Source organism: Pteronotus mesoamericanus, unplaced genomic scaffold, assembly GCF_021234165.1.
Source record: "Pteronotus mesoamericanus isolate MK-2021 breed Mesoamerican mustached bat unplaced genomic scaffold, CSHL_Meso_final contig_25, whole genome shotgun sequence".
NCBI lineage: Eukaryota > Metazoa > Chordata > Mammalia > Chiroptera > Mormoopidae > Pteronotus > Pteronotus mesoamericanus.
This window is the reverse complement of record NW_026555105.1, coordinates 16,249,333-16,265,945: the sequence shown is the minus strand read 5'-3', so window position 1 is coordinate 16,265,945 and position 16,613 is coordinate 16,249,333. Positions and strand designations below refer to the sequence as shown.

Here is a 16,613-nt window from a genome sequence, read left to right as displayed (position 1 = left end):
CTATCTGCTGAAAGGAGAGTAATTATTTTTAAAATCATATATATTGGGTGGTACTTTTTAATACGAAAGTGTGTATAAAGAAGAAGGTATATAGCACACAATTTCATTGCTCAGATAATGCCTATTTTTTAAAAAAGAGAAAAATATGCATGTAGTTAAAAATTTCAAGGTACTGAAAGGTAGATAATGACGTTTAAGAGCCTTCTCTCAAACCTTCAATCCAGCCCTCCTCAGAGGGAATCCGGTATTAACAGGTAACATGTATCGGTGACCATCTGCATAGCCTTTCCTACTTAAACAAAGGGTCATTCTACAAGCAGCTGTATTTTTTGCTTTCTTTACTTTTGTCACAAAGTAGAAGCTCCCAGCTTTCACCTTGGGGATCAGTTCAACTTGATGTTCTCCCCACCCCCTGCAATAATTCACTCAGTTGCTTAGACTCAGTGATAGGCAGTGATGTTAAATATAACTCTGCCCATAGATGCCTGTGTATTCAAAAGTAGGAGTTCATAGACACTTAATTGTTCCTTTGAATTGCTCCACGGCATAGTGTACATGTACCGTTATTTATTTAACTTGTCTCCTGTTTATGGACATTTAGTTGGGACGATGATTTTAAGATCATATTTACAAATTAAATGAGTGAGTCCTGAAGAAAATGAGTCACAGCAGTGAAGAGGGAATTATTTAATTAAATGTTGAAGAGTGCAGAGTAATTAACTGCGGAGACGGGCGATGGTGGTGGTGGTGGTAGTGATTTAATGGCATGGGGCAGCACTAAACTCCTACCTCTCCCCAAACCAGAGGCCTTCCTAAGGCCTCCTGCTACACGTTCCTGCTCCCCAGCCAGGGATACCCCAAGGCCAACTTGGGACACAGTCCTTCTCCTGCGCTTTTGTAGCACTTTGTACATCCCTCATTAAAGCAGTAGCCTGGTCTCTTTTAATTTAGCTTTGCATATATGCTTCCCTTTAGGTCAGGAAGTACATCTTGCTGTCTTTGTATGCCCCCTGTACCCAGGTACTCCGTGTGCTCTAGGGGGATGTAGAGAAAGTGGTCTCAGGAGGTGTCTTGCTAAATAAGTGAGTAGCCTCATCAAAGTTCTTTAACTACTTTTTTTTCTTTTTTAAGATTTTATTTATTTTTAGAGAGAGGGGAAGGGAGGGAGAAAGAGAGGGAGAGAAACACTGATCAGTTGCCTCTTGCACACGCCCTAACTGGGGACTGAACCCACAACCCAGACATGTGTCCCAACCAGGAATTGAACTGGAGGCCTTTAGCTTTGTGGGACGATGCCCAATCAACTGGGCGATACCAGTTAGAGTTCTTTGGCTACTTTTGTGCTTAAACCTTCCACTCTAGTTTTATTTTCAAATGGAAGTGTTGTCAGTGCTTCTCTGGGTTGGGCTTTATGTAGCAAAGCCTGCTCTGTCTCTGAGCCCTGTATGAGTTGTGAAGCTTTTTGCTCAGCACAGAGCCCAGAGAGCAAGAGTAGAGGCTCCCAGCTCTCTCCTTGCAGAATTATTGAACTTGAAGGCTAACCATTCCTCCCCACTGCCATAATTCACTCAGTTGTCTAGGTTCAGTGACAAGCAATGATACTTAATATAATTCTGCCATTAGGTGGCTGTGTATTCAAAGAGTTGGAGATAATATCTTACAGTTTCCAGTAATAAATCTTTGCAGGTTTTTTCTTTTTAAAGCAAAACAGAACACCCCCTACTCAACCTGACAATAATTGAGACTGTTGTCACAAAATACTTATTATGGTGGCAGAATAGAAAGCTGTTAAGAGGAACTACTTGATAGCTGTCATTCTTCTTTTTTAATTTTTCTTTGCCCTTGATTTGAGGCTGTCACACCTTGATAGTATATTTTAGAAAAGTGCTGAAGCTATGCTTCAATTATTTGCCCAGCCCCCTATCTCTCTCTTTCTTGGTCCTGACTTAGACTGTAAGCCAGTGGATTTGGCAGAGATTTCCTTAAGTATTGCATTCAAGCTTATCAGATATTTGGGAGCTTCCCAGATGTTTGCACATAAAAAGTTCCTTGGGTTTGTTTGCATAATTTGCACATTCAAACTATATTTTCAATTAAAAATCCCCCATGAATAGAATTTTAGTGTGTTTTCTGTCATTTTTGGAATTTTACACTTGTTTTAATCTGATTTTTAAAAAATTTGTTTACTGGCATTGGCAAACTTCTCTTTGTGAAAATGTTTACATAAGGAAGTATAGAATTCAAACATGGTAAGAGTCAAGATGGAGTAGCACTTGTGTTTGTTTTTAATTTGTGGGCAAAGACTCCCTACAGGTGCTAAAAATAAATCCTCTTTTGCAACCCAGAACTCATTGTTCAGTATGAGTTTTGATACATATAAAAAGGAACATGATTTAAAAAAATAAAGAGTCAAGATGGACTGGTTTGTGTTTATAATCGACTCTAAATTTCAGTGGCTTAAAACAAAAGTTTCTTTTTGGCCCATGCTAGGTATCTGTAATCTGTCAAGTGGGGGCTCTGCTTCATGGTTTTCTTACTCTGGGATCCAGGCTTAAGGAGCAAGCCTCTTTCTCTACACATTGTCCATGTCAGAGGAAAAGAGAATCACACACTGACTCTTAAAGCTTCTTCTTGAAAGTGACACACTTCACTCTGCTCACATTTCATTGGCCAGAGCAACTCATGTGGCTACACTTGACTCCAGCAGGGCAGGGAAGTACAATTCTGTCACAAGCTCAGGAGAACCAGAAGTACTTGGTGCATGCATGGTACAGACCAAGCTGCCTTACCTTCTTAGGTCTTCGTGGGCAGACATCTGCTTGGCACAGGGTAAATGTCTCTGGGAAGGTAGATAGGGTGTCTAAGAACATGGACTCAATTTCCTCATCTCACATAGCACTACCTTACAGAGTTGTGAGGGTTAAATGAGATAGTTTTTGTAAAGTCAGTGTCTTTCACATGGTAAACATTCAGTAAACATTAGCTGTCGTTAGAATTTGAGTATTTACTGATTTTGATTTACATTATTTGAAGGGTAATGCTTAAGGATTTTCCCCCTTATTTATTTTAAAGGACACGGAGCGGGGGAAACCCACTGTTTTTCTTTCTTTTTTTTATTTTAAATATATACAGTCCAACCAAAGCCAGAGAAGGGAAGAAGGGATAAAAATCAAGGAGTTACTTTTAGGCCCCAGGATGGGAAAGGTGGAAATACTACTTCACTGGGTCAATTTTACTAAAATCATAGGTGACTTCCTATTTTAGGAGTTTTTCATGCCTTCACTCACCTATAAGAGAGAAGTTTGGGTATGTGTGTTAATTCCTGGCACACCCACCAGTTGACTTGGCGATTTTCTTTTGTTTCACTTTAGCTCAAAGTCAAGATCTCAACTGAAGTCGGCATCACCAATGTTGATCTCTCCACTGTGGATAAGGATCAGAGCATTGCACCCAAAACTACACGGTAGGTGGGGTGCCTCCTGGGCGTGGGGTCAGGCTTGAGCTGAGCCCCTCTGGATGCCCTTTCCGTGTCAGCAGTGACCCAGCTCGCACCACCACAGGTGCTGCGGTGCATCCAAGCAGTTTGGGGGGATGTGTGTACCAGTGCTCGGTCCGAGCAAACCAGTCCACGAGATACGGAGCTTACTTCGGAATATAAGTCCCAGTTAGTCAGCTGCGTCACCAAGCACATTATTTAATTAAGATGACAGTTTTTTAAAGGACTTGCTCAGTGAAGGAAGCAGTGTATTAATCTATATTCTGGTGTAATATCTCTATCTTCACAGTCCTGAAGTTGCTTTGAGTGTCCTCATAGGAACTCTCTTTGGCTTACAATGTGGCTGAAAAACGTTGGAGGCCTCATAGGTCCTTAGAACTGAGATGGCAGTTACCTAGCATTAGGGCTACAATTCCTTTTCTCAAGTTCATGGAAGGCATCATCCATCAGTCACAGCATGTGTTCCCTTTTAACACAACCTCCTAAGTAACCTTTAGCAACTTATCAGAGTTGGTCAAGAACACTGTATGAAGCCCATTTGTCAGTCTTCTCCCAGATCCTTATTTTGGGGGCCCATCTATACCTCTGGGTATAGTCAGACCCCCAACTTGACTCAGCTGGGGTGGCTATAGATGCCAAAGAAAGTAGGTGAACCCTCAAGGCCATTTGGGATATTAACTAGAGCTTAGATGTGAAGCATTCACTTCTTTTACATCCTGTGACAGCGCTGGGCCTTTTGCGTCTGGCTGGGATATTTTCATAGCGACACTGGAGATGAGAGCCCTGTTGAGAATCCACTGCAGTAATGTCTGTGGAAGTGCTTTGCAAAGTTTATTGTTCTATATAGATGAAGAGTTGGTGTTAGTCATAAATAAATGTAAAGCCTAAGTATAAGTAGAGCCATGTCTGAGGTCTATAACCATTTGGTTTGTTCTATACCCTGGCCATTTTAACCTAAAATCCCAGGAACTAGCTGTGAAAAGAAAGTCTTCTCATCAAGACGGCTTTTTGAGAAAGTGACTTTTTAAAATTCAATTTCAGGGAGAAAAATAAATTGAAACAGTGTCCAGGAAAAAATACAGCATTTTTAAAAAAGAATAGAAAGGTACAAGTACCCATTTTTTCTCTGCATCTCCTACCCCCTCGTCTCTCAGTCTTGCTCACATGTGCTGCTAACATTGATCCTATGGTTGTTTCTCCTTGCGGTTTTGCCATCTCAGCTCTTCAGTCCCTCTGTGTGCCTGCAGGGGGGACACCTGAGCCCCACTGGTTCCTGACTTGGTTGACTTGACATCCTTAGGTCCTTGAAGTAAAAACCTGAGCATCTACACATCGAGTTTTTCCCAGACACTCATAAAAACTGTGCTTTTCTGAGTCCTGGTTTCAGCAGTCCCATTTGCCCTCAGGCCACAGACAGTTTTCCACTTCTCTCTGTCCACAGCAGAACAGTGTTACAATGAAAGAGGGAAGATTAAGCAATGAAGTTTGTATTTCTCACTCTATTCTTAGATATATGCAGATCCTTTCTGAAGATTTACTGTATAAATGTCTCTTTCAGGGTGACCTACCCAGCCAAGGCCAAGGGCACGTTCATCGCAGATAGCCACCAGAACTTTGCTTTGTTCTTCCAGCTGGTCGATGTGAACACCGGTGCCGAGCTCACGCCTCATCAGGTCAGGAAGAAGCCCAGACTGTCTCTGGGCTTGAAACAGTACAGTGCACTAGAGTTGCCGATATGTATATAACTGGCTAGAGAAAATTCCAAGTTCCTGCTGTCAGACCCTCACTCCGAATCTTGATCGGGTTCTCCCACGTGACACTCTGCCCCCTCTCGGTTACTGGATATAACCCTGAACCTGGAAAACACTCTTCTTTTTAAAAGCTTAGGTAGTGTTGAGAAGATACATTTAAGGCAGATTAGCATTTAATTGAATGGTTTTTTTCCTGACCAAAAAAAAAACCAACTCCACAAAAAACCATGTATTAAAGTAATTTTGAAAAAAGGAAAACCTAGGCAATGGGCCCAAGGCATGTTTTTGTTCTGGCCAAAGCAGATTTTTCCATTTGTGGGAATCTGAAGAATAGTTCTCTTTTTAACTTGTGCCTACTTCATATTATGAAAACAATAGGCTTTATTTTTTATAAAGTAATAATAATTATTTAAAAGATTTTCAAACCAGGCCCTTTCACTAGAGACTCTGATAGGGCCTTCTGTCCTCGCAGGCGCCTCCTCCCTCACCTCTGTCATCCCCCTTGATTGGAATTAACTGCTTAGCTCTGCCCCATCCACGGTCATATTGTAAAGAGAAATTCAGGTAAATACCCTGAACGCCGAAAGAGAGGAAAGAATGTGGGACCTAGTGGCCTTGGTTTAGGTGCCTTGTAGCGATACTTTAGCAAGAGCCAGCATACCTGTATCCGTGCTTGAGGGGCGGCTTCAGAGCAGAACTCTGAGGTGGGTGAATTTACTTGGAAATCTTTCGCTTTTCATTTCCTGTAGCTATAGCAACTGTGCTTGTGCCCAGGCCGCAGAGTGGCTGCCCTCAGGGCCACCGTCCTGGCACTTCTCTGTTCCTCTCTCCCTCCCACCCCCAAGTGCTTGGTTGGTGCACTCAGTTAGAGCCATGGCTAACCAGCCTTTAAACACTTCGGACCTCTTAGCATTTTGTATCCCATTCTCAGAATGACATTTACCAACCAAACAACACAAGGGAAGAAAAAAATATGAAGAAAGGAAATTATAAGACTAAATTGGTGAGCTTTGGGTTAGAGTTAGTGAGGAAATGTAACCTTAACTTCATACTTGTCTCATCCAAGATTCTGTTTTGGAAACCGTGGCTTAGAGACCTCCCAGGTAGAGACGGCGTTTTGCAAATGAGCCTGGCTGCCGCCTGAACTTAGCTGTGACAGGAGGAAGCTCAGGCATCCGGGCTGCTAAATCCCATTCTTGGCCCAGACTCTGTAGTCAGGATGCTTCACATCTCTGGGCTCCTTTCCCTAAATACTTTGATGGTTTTTTGTTGCCCAGGTGTAGAGTAACAAATGAGATTTGTGTTTTTTCCTGTGGATCCAGCACGAGCTGTGTGACCATGTAGCTCATTTAATCTATGCACCTTGTGATCTGTAGAATGGAACCAATCTACCTGCCCTGTTGAATTCTCTATTTTGAAACCCTTCAGAGAAGAGCTCTGAGTCTATGTTGTTTCGCTGCAGTTCTGATGCGCAGAGACCTTAGTTCCTTATGCCGTTGGGTGGATAAGGGGATTAGACTGGTACCATCATATTGACAGTATTGGCCACTGTTGACTAGGTGATGTGTACCAGGTCCTGTGCTAAATGCTTTGCCTACGTTATCAGGAATCTTCACACAGATATACCACCCGTAGAAGTTAATCTTTTTATCTTGAAGAAATCAAGGCAGAGGTTAAGTAACCTGCTCAGCTAATAAGTAGTGGAACCAAATCTGTCTGTCTCAGAGCCTGGGCGCTCTTGGTGACACCAGGCTGCTCTGCTTGATTAGAGTTCTGCCTCGCTATCAATCTCCCAGCCTGCTCTACTAAATCTTTAGCTGGAGGCACTAGGAAATTGAAAATGGGCCTCTTACAGTTCCACCTCATTTCCCTTCTTTTTACCCTCTGGTGAAGAAGTTAATTGGGCAGTGAAGTGGCCAAAAGGCTGGCAGGGAGAAGAAATTGCAACAACAGCAAAGGGCTTAAATCATCCACAAACTGGGCATTCAGCCTCCAAGTAGTTGAGACTTGGCTACATCCCTAAGTTAAATTTCTCACACTAGCGAAAGTTATCTCTGCTCCTGAGCTAGGAACCAGGGTAGAATGGCCGCTCCTTCTGCTCTCTCGGGCAGGTCGGGTGAAGGCCTGAGCTCCCACTGTGATGAAAGAGCCGGCAGTCTGCAGTCTCATTGATTCAATATTGAGCCCAGAGAGTTTTGAAATTACCAGATGAAATACAATATTATTGTTCCATCCAGACCTTTGTCCGACTTCATAACCAGAAGACTGGCCAGGAAGTGGTATTTGTTGCTGAGCCAGACAGCAAGAATGTGTACAAGTTTGAGTTGGATACTTCTGAGAGAAAGATTGAATTTGACTCTGCGTCCGGCACCTACACTCTCTACTTGATCATCGGAGATGCCACTTTGAAGAACCCAATCCTTTGGAACGTGGTATGTGCCTAAATGCACCTTGACCCAGGCAAAGGTGACTGCTGCAGTCAGACACAGGCAGCCCCTTTTCAGGGGTCTGGGCTCTTTACTCCAGCCTTGCCTCTGCCATTGTGGGGCAACAGATACGCACTGGGAGGCGAGGGACTGTGTGCTGTCACTGTTAGGAATCCTAGGGGCGTGCACATGGCCGGGCACATAGTAGGTGCTTAGTAAATAGTGATTGAGTGAATGAGTGACGTACACATTTGTCCTTGTGGGTGCTAACAAATTTCTATAAAAGTTCTACTGGAAGAAGTTTTTGTATTACATCAAAGCACTACGGGGAATGCGTAGATATAAGAGCTAAAGGCTGTGGCCTTTGAGATATGGTGTAGCCTCGTGGGGTTGGGGTGGGGTAAGATTTGAGTTCCAGTAACAATTCAGGATGGCGTGGGAGAGTGAGTTGTAGGATATGCAAAATGCTAATAAACTAATAATCAACATTTGAGTACCATGTTGTTGTTTACATAGTGCTTTTCACCCACGTATCTCACTTTTGATTGGTGTCATGAGAGAAATTTTCTTGAAAGACATGGCATTAGAGCTAGGGGTTGAAGAATGGCAAGGTTTTTCAGAACAGTGTATGGGATTGGGGGGGATCACTGGGGAACAGCCTGCAAAAAAAGCCCGATGTTCTTTGAGTGCAGTGTGAGTGGGTCTGTTTTCCTGGAGCACCTGATGAGTCTGGTCAGCAGCAGTAGGCAAAGAGGCTGGAAAGGTAGCAGAGGCCAAATTGCAGTCCTTGAATGGTGGTTGGCATCCTTTGCAAGACAAAGGGGCAGCTGTGTTTCTTGTGTTGTATTCAGAGCTCCTTTTCTTCTCCTGGACTTTGGACTGCTTTTTGTATGAGAGCACATTGTCATTTCTTTTCTTTTCTGTGACTAAATCACACTTCCCAGGGACACTGAGCATTTTCTGATTGCAGCTGTAACAGCTTGAGTACCAGCTGAGGTTTTTGTATTAAAGCAGCTCTACGGGGCTCACCAGGCCAGTAGAAAATTGGAACTCTTACTCTAAAAAGCATTTTCAACAAATACTTATTTTGTTCTTGAGATTTTTACCACCTCAATTTGTCATGTTATAGATCAGAAGTGATTGGAGTGCTTGGAGCTTTTTTCAGTTACGGTCCTGGCTGTGAGGTAGGGGGTGCTGTCATGCTGATGAGCCTTATTCCTTCTGTGCCCCTGTGCCTTTAAACGCTACTGTTAATTTTTTAGGCTGATGTGGTCATCAAATTCCCTGAAGAAGATGCTCCATCGACTGTCCAGTCTAAGAACCTTTTCACCCCCAAACAGGAAATCCAGGTATGTTTGAAGGGGCTTCCCCATTAAGCATGGAGGAGAAATGTGAAATGGGCACAATTACAGGCCAACACCCCCCCGAATGGTGGCATTCTAGTCCCTTCTCTACCCTGTTTATATAATGCTTTATAGTTTGGTCCTAGCCACTCTGTGAATTAGGCAGAGCAAGTATGAGTCCCGTCCTAGAGCTGAAAAAACAGGCTCAGAGAGCCCAGTGACCAACTTCCAGAAAGCAGATAATTGGAGAACCTGAGTCTGTTTTTCCTTAACATTGGGAGGTACAGCCCTGAGATCACTGCTGAACAGCTACAGCAAAGCTAGGCTTGGCTTGCTTTCTCTCTGTTCCTGCGTAAGTCAGGGCTGGTGGGACCGACAGGTGGAACGCTCAACTGGGACAGCAGGGCTTTCCTCCTGAGGCAAGTCCTTCCTCTCTAATGGGATTCACCCTCCTTGCACACAAATATTAGCCATTCCTGCCCAGCCCAGTCCACAGGATTGCTATGAGGATCAAAATAGATAATGGGTAAGGCAAGAGAGGCTTTGAAACATTTATAAAGCACTTTACAAAGTAAACACTAATTGTTAAACAGTTCGAGTACTGGTTAAGAAAACAGGTGGATCCACTTAGTGAATTATTTTGCGTTCATGAGAAAACATGTCACTGTCGTAATGTGGAAACCTCTGTGTAAATTAATGTTGAAGTATTCCAAGCAGACTACTTACTCTTATTTCACTACTTAAAAAAGAACAAAGGTCCAGAGGGTATAGTTTTAGGGCTCTGTGAAAGAGAGGGAGGTTAATACCAGTTAGTGAACTTCAGTGGGGGAGTGACGTGGGTCCACCCTAGGAACCCAGAAGCATTATGAGATCCCAGAGTCCTGCCTTGGATGTGTCACTCAGGGCAGCCATACATCTGGGCCCCCTCTTTGATACTGGCAGATGCCACTTGATGGATTGCATATCTCCAACCTCTAAATTGGCAGTGAGTCTTTAAAGGGATAAAGAGGGTTGGCCAAGTAGTGAGCAGGGACTAGTATAGTGTCTTTGAAAGGAGACCTCTGGGATCAGAAGCCAGCATTGAGAACAAAAGGTCAAGTGACCACTCATTGCCAGGAGGTTTTAGCATCCGGGAGACAGTTCCTCATCTTGACTGTCATTGGCATTTTGGTCCCTGGTAAACATGGCAGCCCCTTCTGAGAAGAGCATGTTCTTAAATATTCTTGGTGTGACTTCTTTTGGCAGCACCTGTTCCGTGAGCCTGAGAAGAGGCCCCCCACAGTGGTGTCTAATACATTCACCGCCCTGATCCTCTCGCCCTTGCTCCTGCTCTTTGCTCTGGTAAGTAGCTGTAATTAGCATGGGCAGCGTGTGTCTGGCGCCAGACTCAGCAGATGTAGCTGTTCCAAAGGAGGCTTTGTGCTCTGGCCTCAGCACAGCTCCAGAGGGGTTCAGCAGCTGTGACCTGCACCGATGGTCAAAAAATTTTAGGATAACTGAAATTCCCCGCTATAGGGAGCAGCCAGATAAACCACTCCATTAACAAGGGGCATGAGAAGGCACCTACTGGCCATTAAAAATGATAAAAGTGTATGGACTGGGATGCTCTCTGTAAGAATGTTCAGATAAGGTTAAGTGTGAAAAAAATAAGGCCTAGTTTCTATAGCTGTATAAAAATAGAGTACAGAGACTCTGCCTTGTTTGGAGCATAAAACTATAAGCAACTTACAGTTCTCATAAAAGCAAGTGGTAAATAAATTATTGTATATTCAAACAGTGGAATATTGTCCAGTTTTTTGAAAGAATGGATAGATTTATATGCTGATATGGCAAGATTGCCACAATGACTTACTAAGTGACAAAGGCAAGAGGTACTATGTTTAGTATGATCATCTTTGTGTAAAACCTTGAAAAGGCATTATTTATTAGTGTTGGTCACCTCTAAGGAGAGGACTTTTTAAGGAGTATAGAGAAAGAAACATTCTACCTTTTATACTTTAAAGTACTATTTGAATTTTTTTTTACCAATTGATTTTTTTCTCTCTTCTTAAAGAGTATAAATATAGATGCATATCATCAAAGTTCAGAGAATTTTCAGAACCCTATGGAAGACTCATTAGATCTTACTTTCAGAAAATTGCCCATGTTCTAATTCATTCATTGATTTTAATAAAAGAATTATTGGTCAGTCCACATCTGAAAGGCATGCCACAAGCTTTCAGAACCAGACCCTAGGGTATGGGCACCTGTTGTCATATTTGAGTGATCAGAATTTCAAAAGGCACGGAACCCACAGAAAGAACACGCATCCTACCAGCTGTGGGTAGGTTCATCTGACCAACACTTAGAGAACCTAGCAGGGGTACCAATTAACTTCACAGTTTCTGACCTTTCAGCTTCATGGGTCCACCTGTTTTAAAATAAAAAATTTTGCTGTAATTAAAAATGATGTTCAGGTTTGAGTTACCCAAGTACATTTGAGAGCAGGTGTTGGAATGCCTTTCTAAAGAAAAGGGAACAATTTTTGGACTTAGAATAGAGTAGTTGTCACTTGGAAAAATTCCCTGTCCATCAAGTATGCATGAACTTTTAATCCCTTAGGGCTGTTCGTTGGACTAGCACTGACATGCCATGTGTTGCCTCCCTTTTAAGTTCTAATGTCTTTTTAATTTATTTCTCCCCATCGTTTAGTGGATCCGGATTGGTGCCAATATCTCCAACTTCACTTTTGCTCCTAGCACGATAATCTTTCACTTGGGACATGCTGGTAAGCGCTCCCGGCTGCTAATTCCATTTAGCCTCCTCTGACATTTAGCCTGCCCACGCAAACGCCCTGTAAAGTAGACCCACAACCTATTAACTATAATGACTTAATAGTATAACATTTCCCTCTTCCTCCTGGCCTTTTAGGACAGTTAATAGGATGATAAACCTGTTTGGGCCATCAGCTTAGAACAGCTGTCATTATATTGGGTTTCATTGTACTAGGCTACTGTTGGCAGGCCATTTACCCTCATTTAATAGCCCTGTTCATTTCCAGAGATTACTCACTTACTGTAGCTTTACATTGAGCCATCTTCCTGGATGAAGAGCATTAATGCAGTTTCCAAAGGTTATCTTTCCCCACTGTATCGATCTTCACATTTGCTGGTGGCTGTATCTGGGCGGTAATAGAAAACAGTTTCTTCTACAGTCAGACACACTGTCCTGCATTGTTCTCTGGAGAACTCAGGACCTAAACGTAACAACACCGACGCTTCACCAATCAGCTAAGCCTTCCAGAGACTTTGGACACCATTGGATTGGTGGTGCCTTGTATTTGACTAAGACTTCAATATTCTTTTCTAATTTCTTTGACTCTTTCAGGAGTCATCCTCTTGTGTCCATAGTGTGCGGACTCTGTAGGGGTCCACAGAGGAACCCCTTGAAATTTTAGGCAAATGTGTGTCTGTTCTCTTCTGAGGAAAGATAGTTGTGACTTTGGTCGTCAGATTCTCACAGGGGCCCATGACCTTGAGAATGGTTAAGAACTCCTGCTGTAGTTCATCTGTCATCCTTCTGGGAAATATTGACAGGATGACCTTTCTCTTTAGCCCAGTTCCAGGATTTGAGTGATAGCTCTCCTGGGTCAGGCTGAGAACAAACCCGGAATATGAATTTGTTTGGAGCCGTGACTTCTCTTGCCGGAGTGCTTTGTATGCACATTCCCCCATTTGAGTCTCATCACAGCCCCAGTGAGGGTGACCGGGGCAGGAATTATGATCCATGTTTGACAGGGGAGAGAATTTAGGCTCAGAAAGATGGAGTGGCTAGAAGGGCAGAGCCTGGACCAGACCCTGGGCTTTCAATGCCCAGGCCTGAGCCCTTTTCACTAAACCTTTCTCCTCAGTCCTCTTGCTTCCCTCCTAGTCACAGCGGCCAATTATCCTTAAAAATTTTTTTAATAAAAGGAAACTATTTATTTAATCCTATATACTTTTATTCAGAATTTGAAAAATAAAATGAGTCCCAAATATAACATTGCAATAATGTTTAAAAAAAACAAACAAAACAAGAAAACTTAAAGAAAACAGGTATGAGCCAGAATACAGAACAAGATAGATAAAGTAGCTGAGGTCTGGTTTTTACCTCTGAGTTTCTTGACAGTCAAGTCTTAGAGGCAAGAATATTGAGTTATCCATATTTTGGTGTTGGATAAAAGGAATAAGTTGAGCTGGTCTAGAAATACAGACCTTTTTAGGATCCAGCAATTACTGCTCCTGACTGTCCTCTGCCCCAGTGTATTGTCACTGTTTCATTTAATTGGCTGTCATGGCGCCTGTTTTGTAGCTATGCTGGGGCTCATGTATATCTACTGGACTCAGCTCAACATGTTCCAGACCCTGAAGTACCTGGCCATCTTGGGCACTGTGACATTTCTGGCTGGCAATCGGATGCTGGCCCATCAGGCAATCAAAAGGTAAGGCTGGGGATGGACCACGGTCCCAGCATGGGATTAGAAATATTTTTTTATCAGCTCTGCTCCCCCAACTCTCTGAACAATGGTATGTGGCAAAGAGAGTCATGTCCTTAGGGGCATGTGTGACATGTTGGTCCAGCCCAGTACAGAAGCCTTTTTAAGTGAGAAAAGGGTCTTGGTGGTCAGCTTAAGTGTTTTAAAACCACAGCCATTTATGCCCTAGCACATTAGAACAAAATAAGAAAACAATTACTTTATGAAGATTAAAATGGATTGAACATGTGGCAGAAGATCGTTGCTAACGTGCTGGCTGTATAAAAATATTCTGCTACCAAGAGGGCCCCGCTCTAGGGAGTTACTGCTCTCTAACCTCCACCAGGCTCCCGGGGCTTTTCCTCCTGAGCAAGAGGTCCATGGGATCCCCCCCAGAAACTGCTGCCCTGCTCAGCAGGTGGTTCCACATGCCCAAGAACCAGACAGTCTTAATCGTAGGTTCACACAAGGATTGGATCTCCATGTGATGGCAGCTTGACTCTTGGACCTGGATTAGAGGCAAATTTCTGTGTCACATAGGTGTCTGTCATTGATTTGACTTGGGTGATTTCAGCCACGTAAAGGTCAGTAAGAAAAGGTCAGATTTGCTTTCACCTTCGGAAGTCAGCATTTTCAGACATGCCCTGCTTTCTCCTCTATAGGACTTTGGCTGGGAGAATGTAATTCAGGAGAGTGCCCTCCCGCAAGGCTGCCGATTAAGTTGGTCAGATCAGGGAGACGCTTCCTCAGAGACCATCAGTGGGCGGGAGAGCCACGCATTTCATCCCCACCCGGGTCTCCATTGTGAGCTTGCTGAGTGCCTCCCCGAGGAGACCCGGCCCCAGTGTGCTCCTGGACTTCCCTGTAGTCACCCAGATTGCACCAGAGCTTCCCTTAGCACCCAGCAGTGGCAGCTGTTCATTTTGCTGCCCCTCCCGTAGCCTTACCTTGGCAGCTATGCATTGCATCTGAGAAAGAGCCAGGGCCTCAGCTACTTTTTCTAAGCAGAGTCCTGGTCTCTTGCAGCAACCAGTCCTAGGCCCCAGGGAGCCAAAGACCATGCTCTGCTGCGTTCTCTCTTTTCTGGAAATTGCCCACACAAGACGAGTAAAATCAAGGGAAGAAAGGGGTGGAAACCGTTTGCTTTAGAGCTTGCTTAGCATGAATTCCTAATCTGGAATCCTAAAATTGTGTCTGTTTTCTGGGGAAAGAGACCATGATTCTAATCTCCTCTCCCCCCTGCACACGCCCCATACGGAGAGGTAAAGCCTGCTCTTGAGTTGCCGTCTGTGCAAATCCTAGAACGAACTCTGCCACTGGGAAAGTCAGTGACCCTAATGGAAGCTCTGGTTGAGTGTTTGCCATTTCTTTCCTCAACTTATTTCTCTTCTCACTGTCCTTTCTTGATTCTCAATCCCTCTTTCCTTTGGCAGGATCGCTGCAGAGCAGAGCAGTAGATTGGCAAAATATAGGACATTACGGTAACGATGAAGGGCGGTCTCGTCCCAGAAGCAGGGCCCCTTTCCCATCTTGCCTGCCTCATGCATGTCAGTTGCTTACCTAGTTGCAGCCCACTCCTTCCTCCCCACCCCTCCTCCCTCAGCCCAAGCTGAATTCTGAGACCATTTTCCCACCTCATGGCCCAGGTTGTGACTGGCCTGGGGCAAAAGCCAAAGCCCCTTGAGTTAGCCCAGCTGAGGGGGTAACTTTGCAGCAGAGCAGCCTTGGCCTGGCTTTAACTACGTGACTCCATCCCCCTTACTCCCCATGGGGTGCTTTTTAGACAATGGTCCCTCTCTCTGTTTATAGGACAACAGAGTTGAGGATAAGACAGGCCCAGTCTTGAACTTCTTAGAGGGGGACCTCATTCGGAACACCTAAATTCATTACGTGGTGGTCCGATGGCAAATCCTGGCACACCTTGTCATTGTTTCTAGGCCTTTTTGTAACACTAACCTTTGGTTGGGCCAAACAGTGTGTTTGGTGAGACTGAATTATGGACTGATGGCCACAGAGCAAAGCCAGTGTCAGAACACGGGTTCTTGGAGCTTCGGATATGGTTCGGGGCTGCTCCCCGTGTGACTGAAATGTCATGTGAAATATTACCCATTCTCCATGCAGGTGTTAGTCCTAAGGCAGGGATGGAAGTGTAAGCAAGGTGAAGGGAGGGAAGGAGAGAGTGTCTGATGCTTCACTGATCAGTCCCTCTAGACCGCGGATCGGCAGAAGTTTTCTGGAAAGAGCCAGGTAGAACTTCAGGCTTCACAAGCCATATAGTCTCTATTAGAACTACTCAGCTCTGCCACTGTGATGTGAAAACATCCAAAAACTGAGAAACAAATGAGCAAGGCCATGTGCCAATAATACTTTACTTAAGAAAACAGGCGATGGGCTGGACTTGGCCTGTAGCCCATAGTTTGCTGACCCCTGTATTAGACCAGCAAAGAGGAGGGAGCACTCTGACTGGTGGGGCTCAGTGGGTTGAGCACCTGCCAGCCTGCAAACTGAAAGGTCGCCGGTCCAGTTCCCAGGCAGGGCACATGCTTGGGGTGCGGCCCAGTCCCTGGTTGGGAGTGTGCAAGAGGCAACCGATCGATGTTTCTCTCTCACATCGATGTTTCTCTCCCTTTCTTTCTCCCTCCCTTCCCTTCTCTCTAAAAATAAATAAGTGAAGTCTTAGGAAAGGGGGAGAGAAGTATTTGAATTTTCTAGTCATGTTCCCTCTCATCCCTTGCAGTGGAAAATGGCTTTCCCTGCCAGGGCAATGAAGCCGTCTAATTTTTAATCCTCTGAAAATAAGAAAAATCAACAAAAGCATGACTGTAGAGCCCTTTCACTGATGTGTGAGCATATATTGGAACATCTAGTCCTCAGCACAGAAGAGGCTACATTTGTTGTTAGTTTTGGGGGGTGTTTTTTTAGGTTTAATTTATATACAGTAACATTGACCCTTTTTAGTGTACAACTTTGTGACTCTTGACAAACTTACACAGTCGTGGAAATACCCCATCAGTGGAGACACAGACAACTTCCACACCCCCAAAAGTGCCCCTGTGCCCCTTCTTAGTCTCTCCTTTCCACTCTCATTCCCTGGCTGTTTCCATT

The 16,613-nt window shown here is 44.1% G+C and overlaps 1 protein-coding gene and 1 non-coding gene across 3 annotated transcripts in view; both read left to right on the top strand.

Moving 5' to 3' along the window:
- Nucleotides 1–16,613, top strand: part of RPN2 (ribophorin II) — a 52,515-nt gene that overhangs the window by 34,266 nt on the left and 1,636 nt on the right. The window contains exons 10-17 of one of the 2 annotated variants that reach the window (XM_054573784.1): nt 3,372–3,463; nt 5,055–5,169; nt 7,485–7,679; nt 8,936–9,022; nt 10,262–10,357; nt 11,708–11,783; nt 13,346–13,475; nt 14,942–14,989. In XM_054573784.1, the coding sequence (XP_054429759.1) occupies nt 3,372–3,463; nt 5,055–5,169; nt 7,485–7,679; nt 8,936–9,022; nt 10,262–10,357; nt 11,708–11,783; nt 13,346–13,475; nt 14,942–14,989 (839 nt within the window). The remainder of the gene's footprint in view (nt 1–3,371; nt 3,464–5,054; nt 5,170–7,484; nt 7,680–8,935; nt 9,023–10,261; nt 10,358–11,707; nt 11,784–13,345; nt 13,476–14,941; nt 14,990–16,613) is intronic. The other variant, XM_054573785.1, reaches the window with a different exon arrangement.
- Nucleotides 2,269–2,391, top strand: LOC129070990 (small nucleolar RNA SNORA40). The gene has a single exon (XR_008529161.1). It is a non-coding gene; the product is annotated as a small nucleolar RNA SNORA40 (small nucleolar RNA).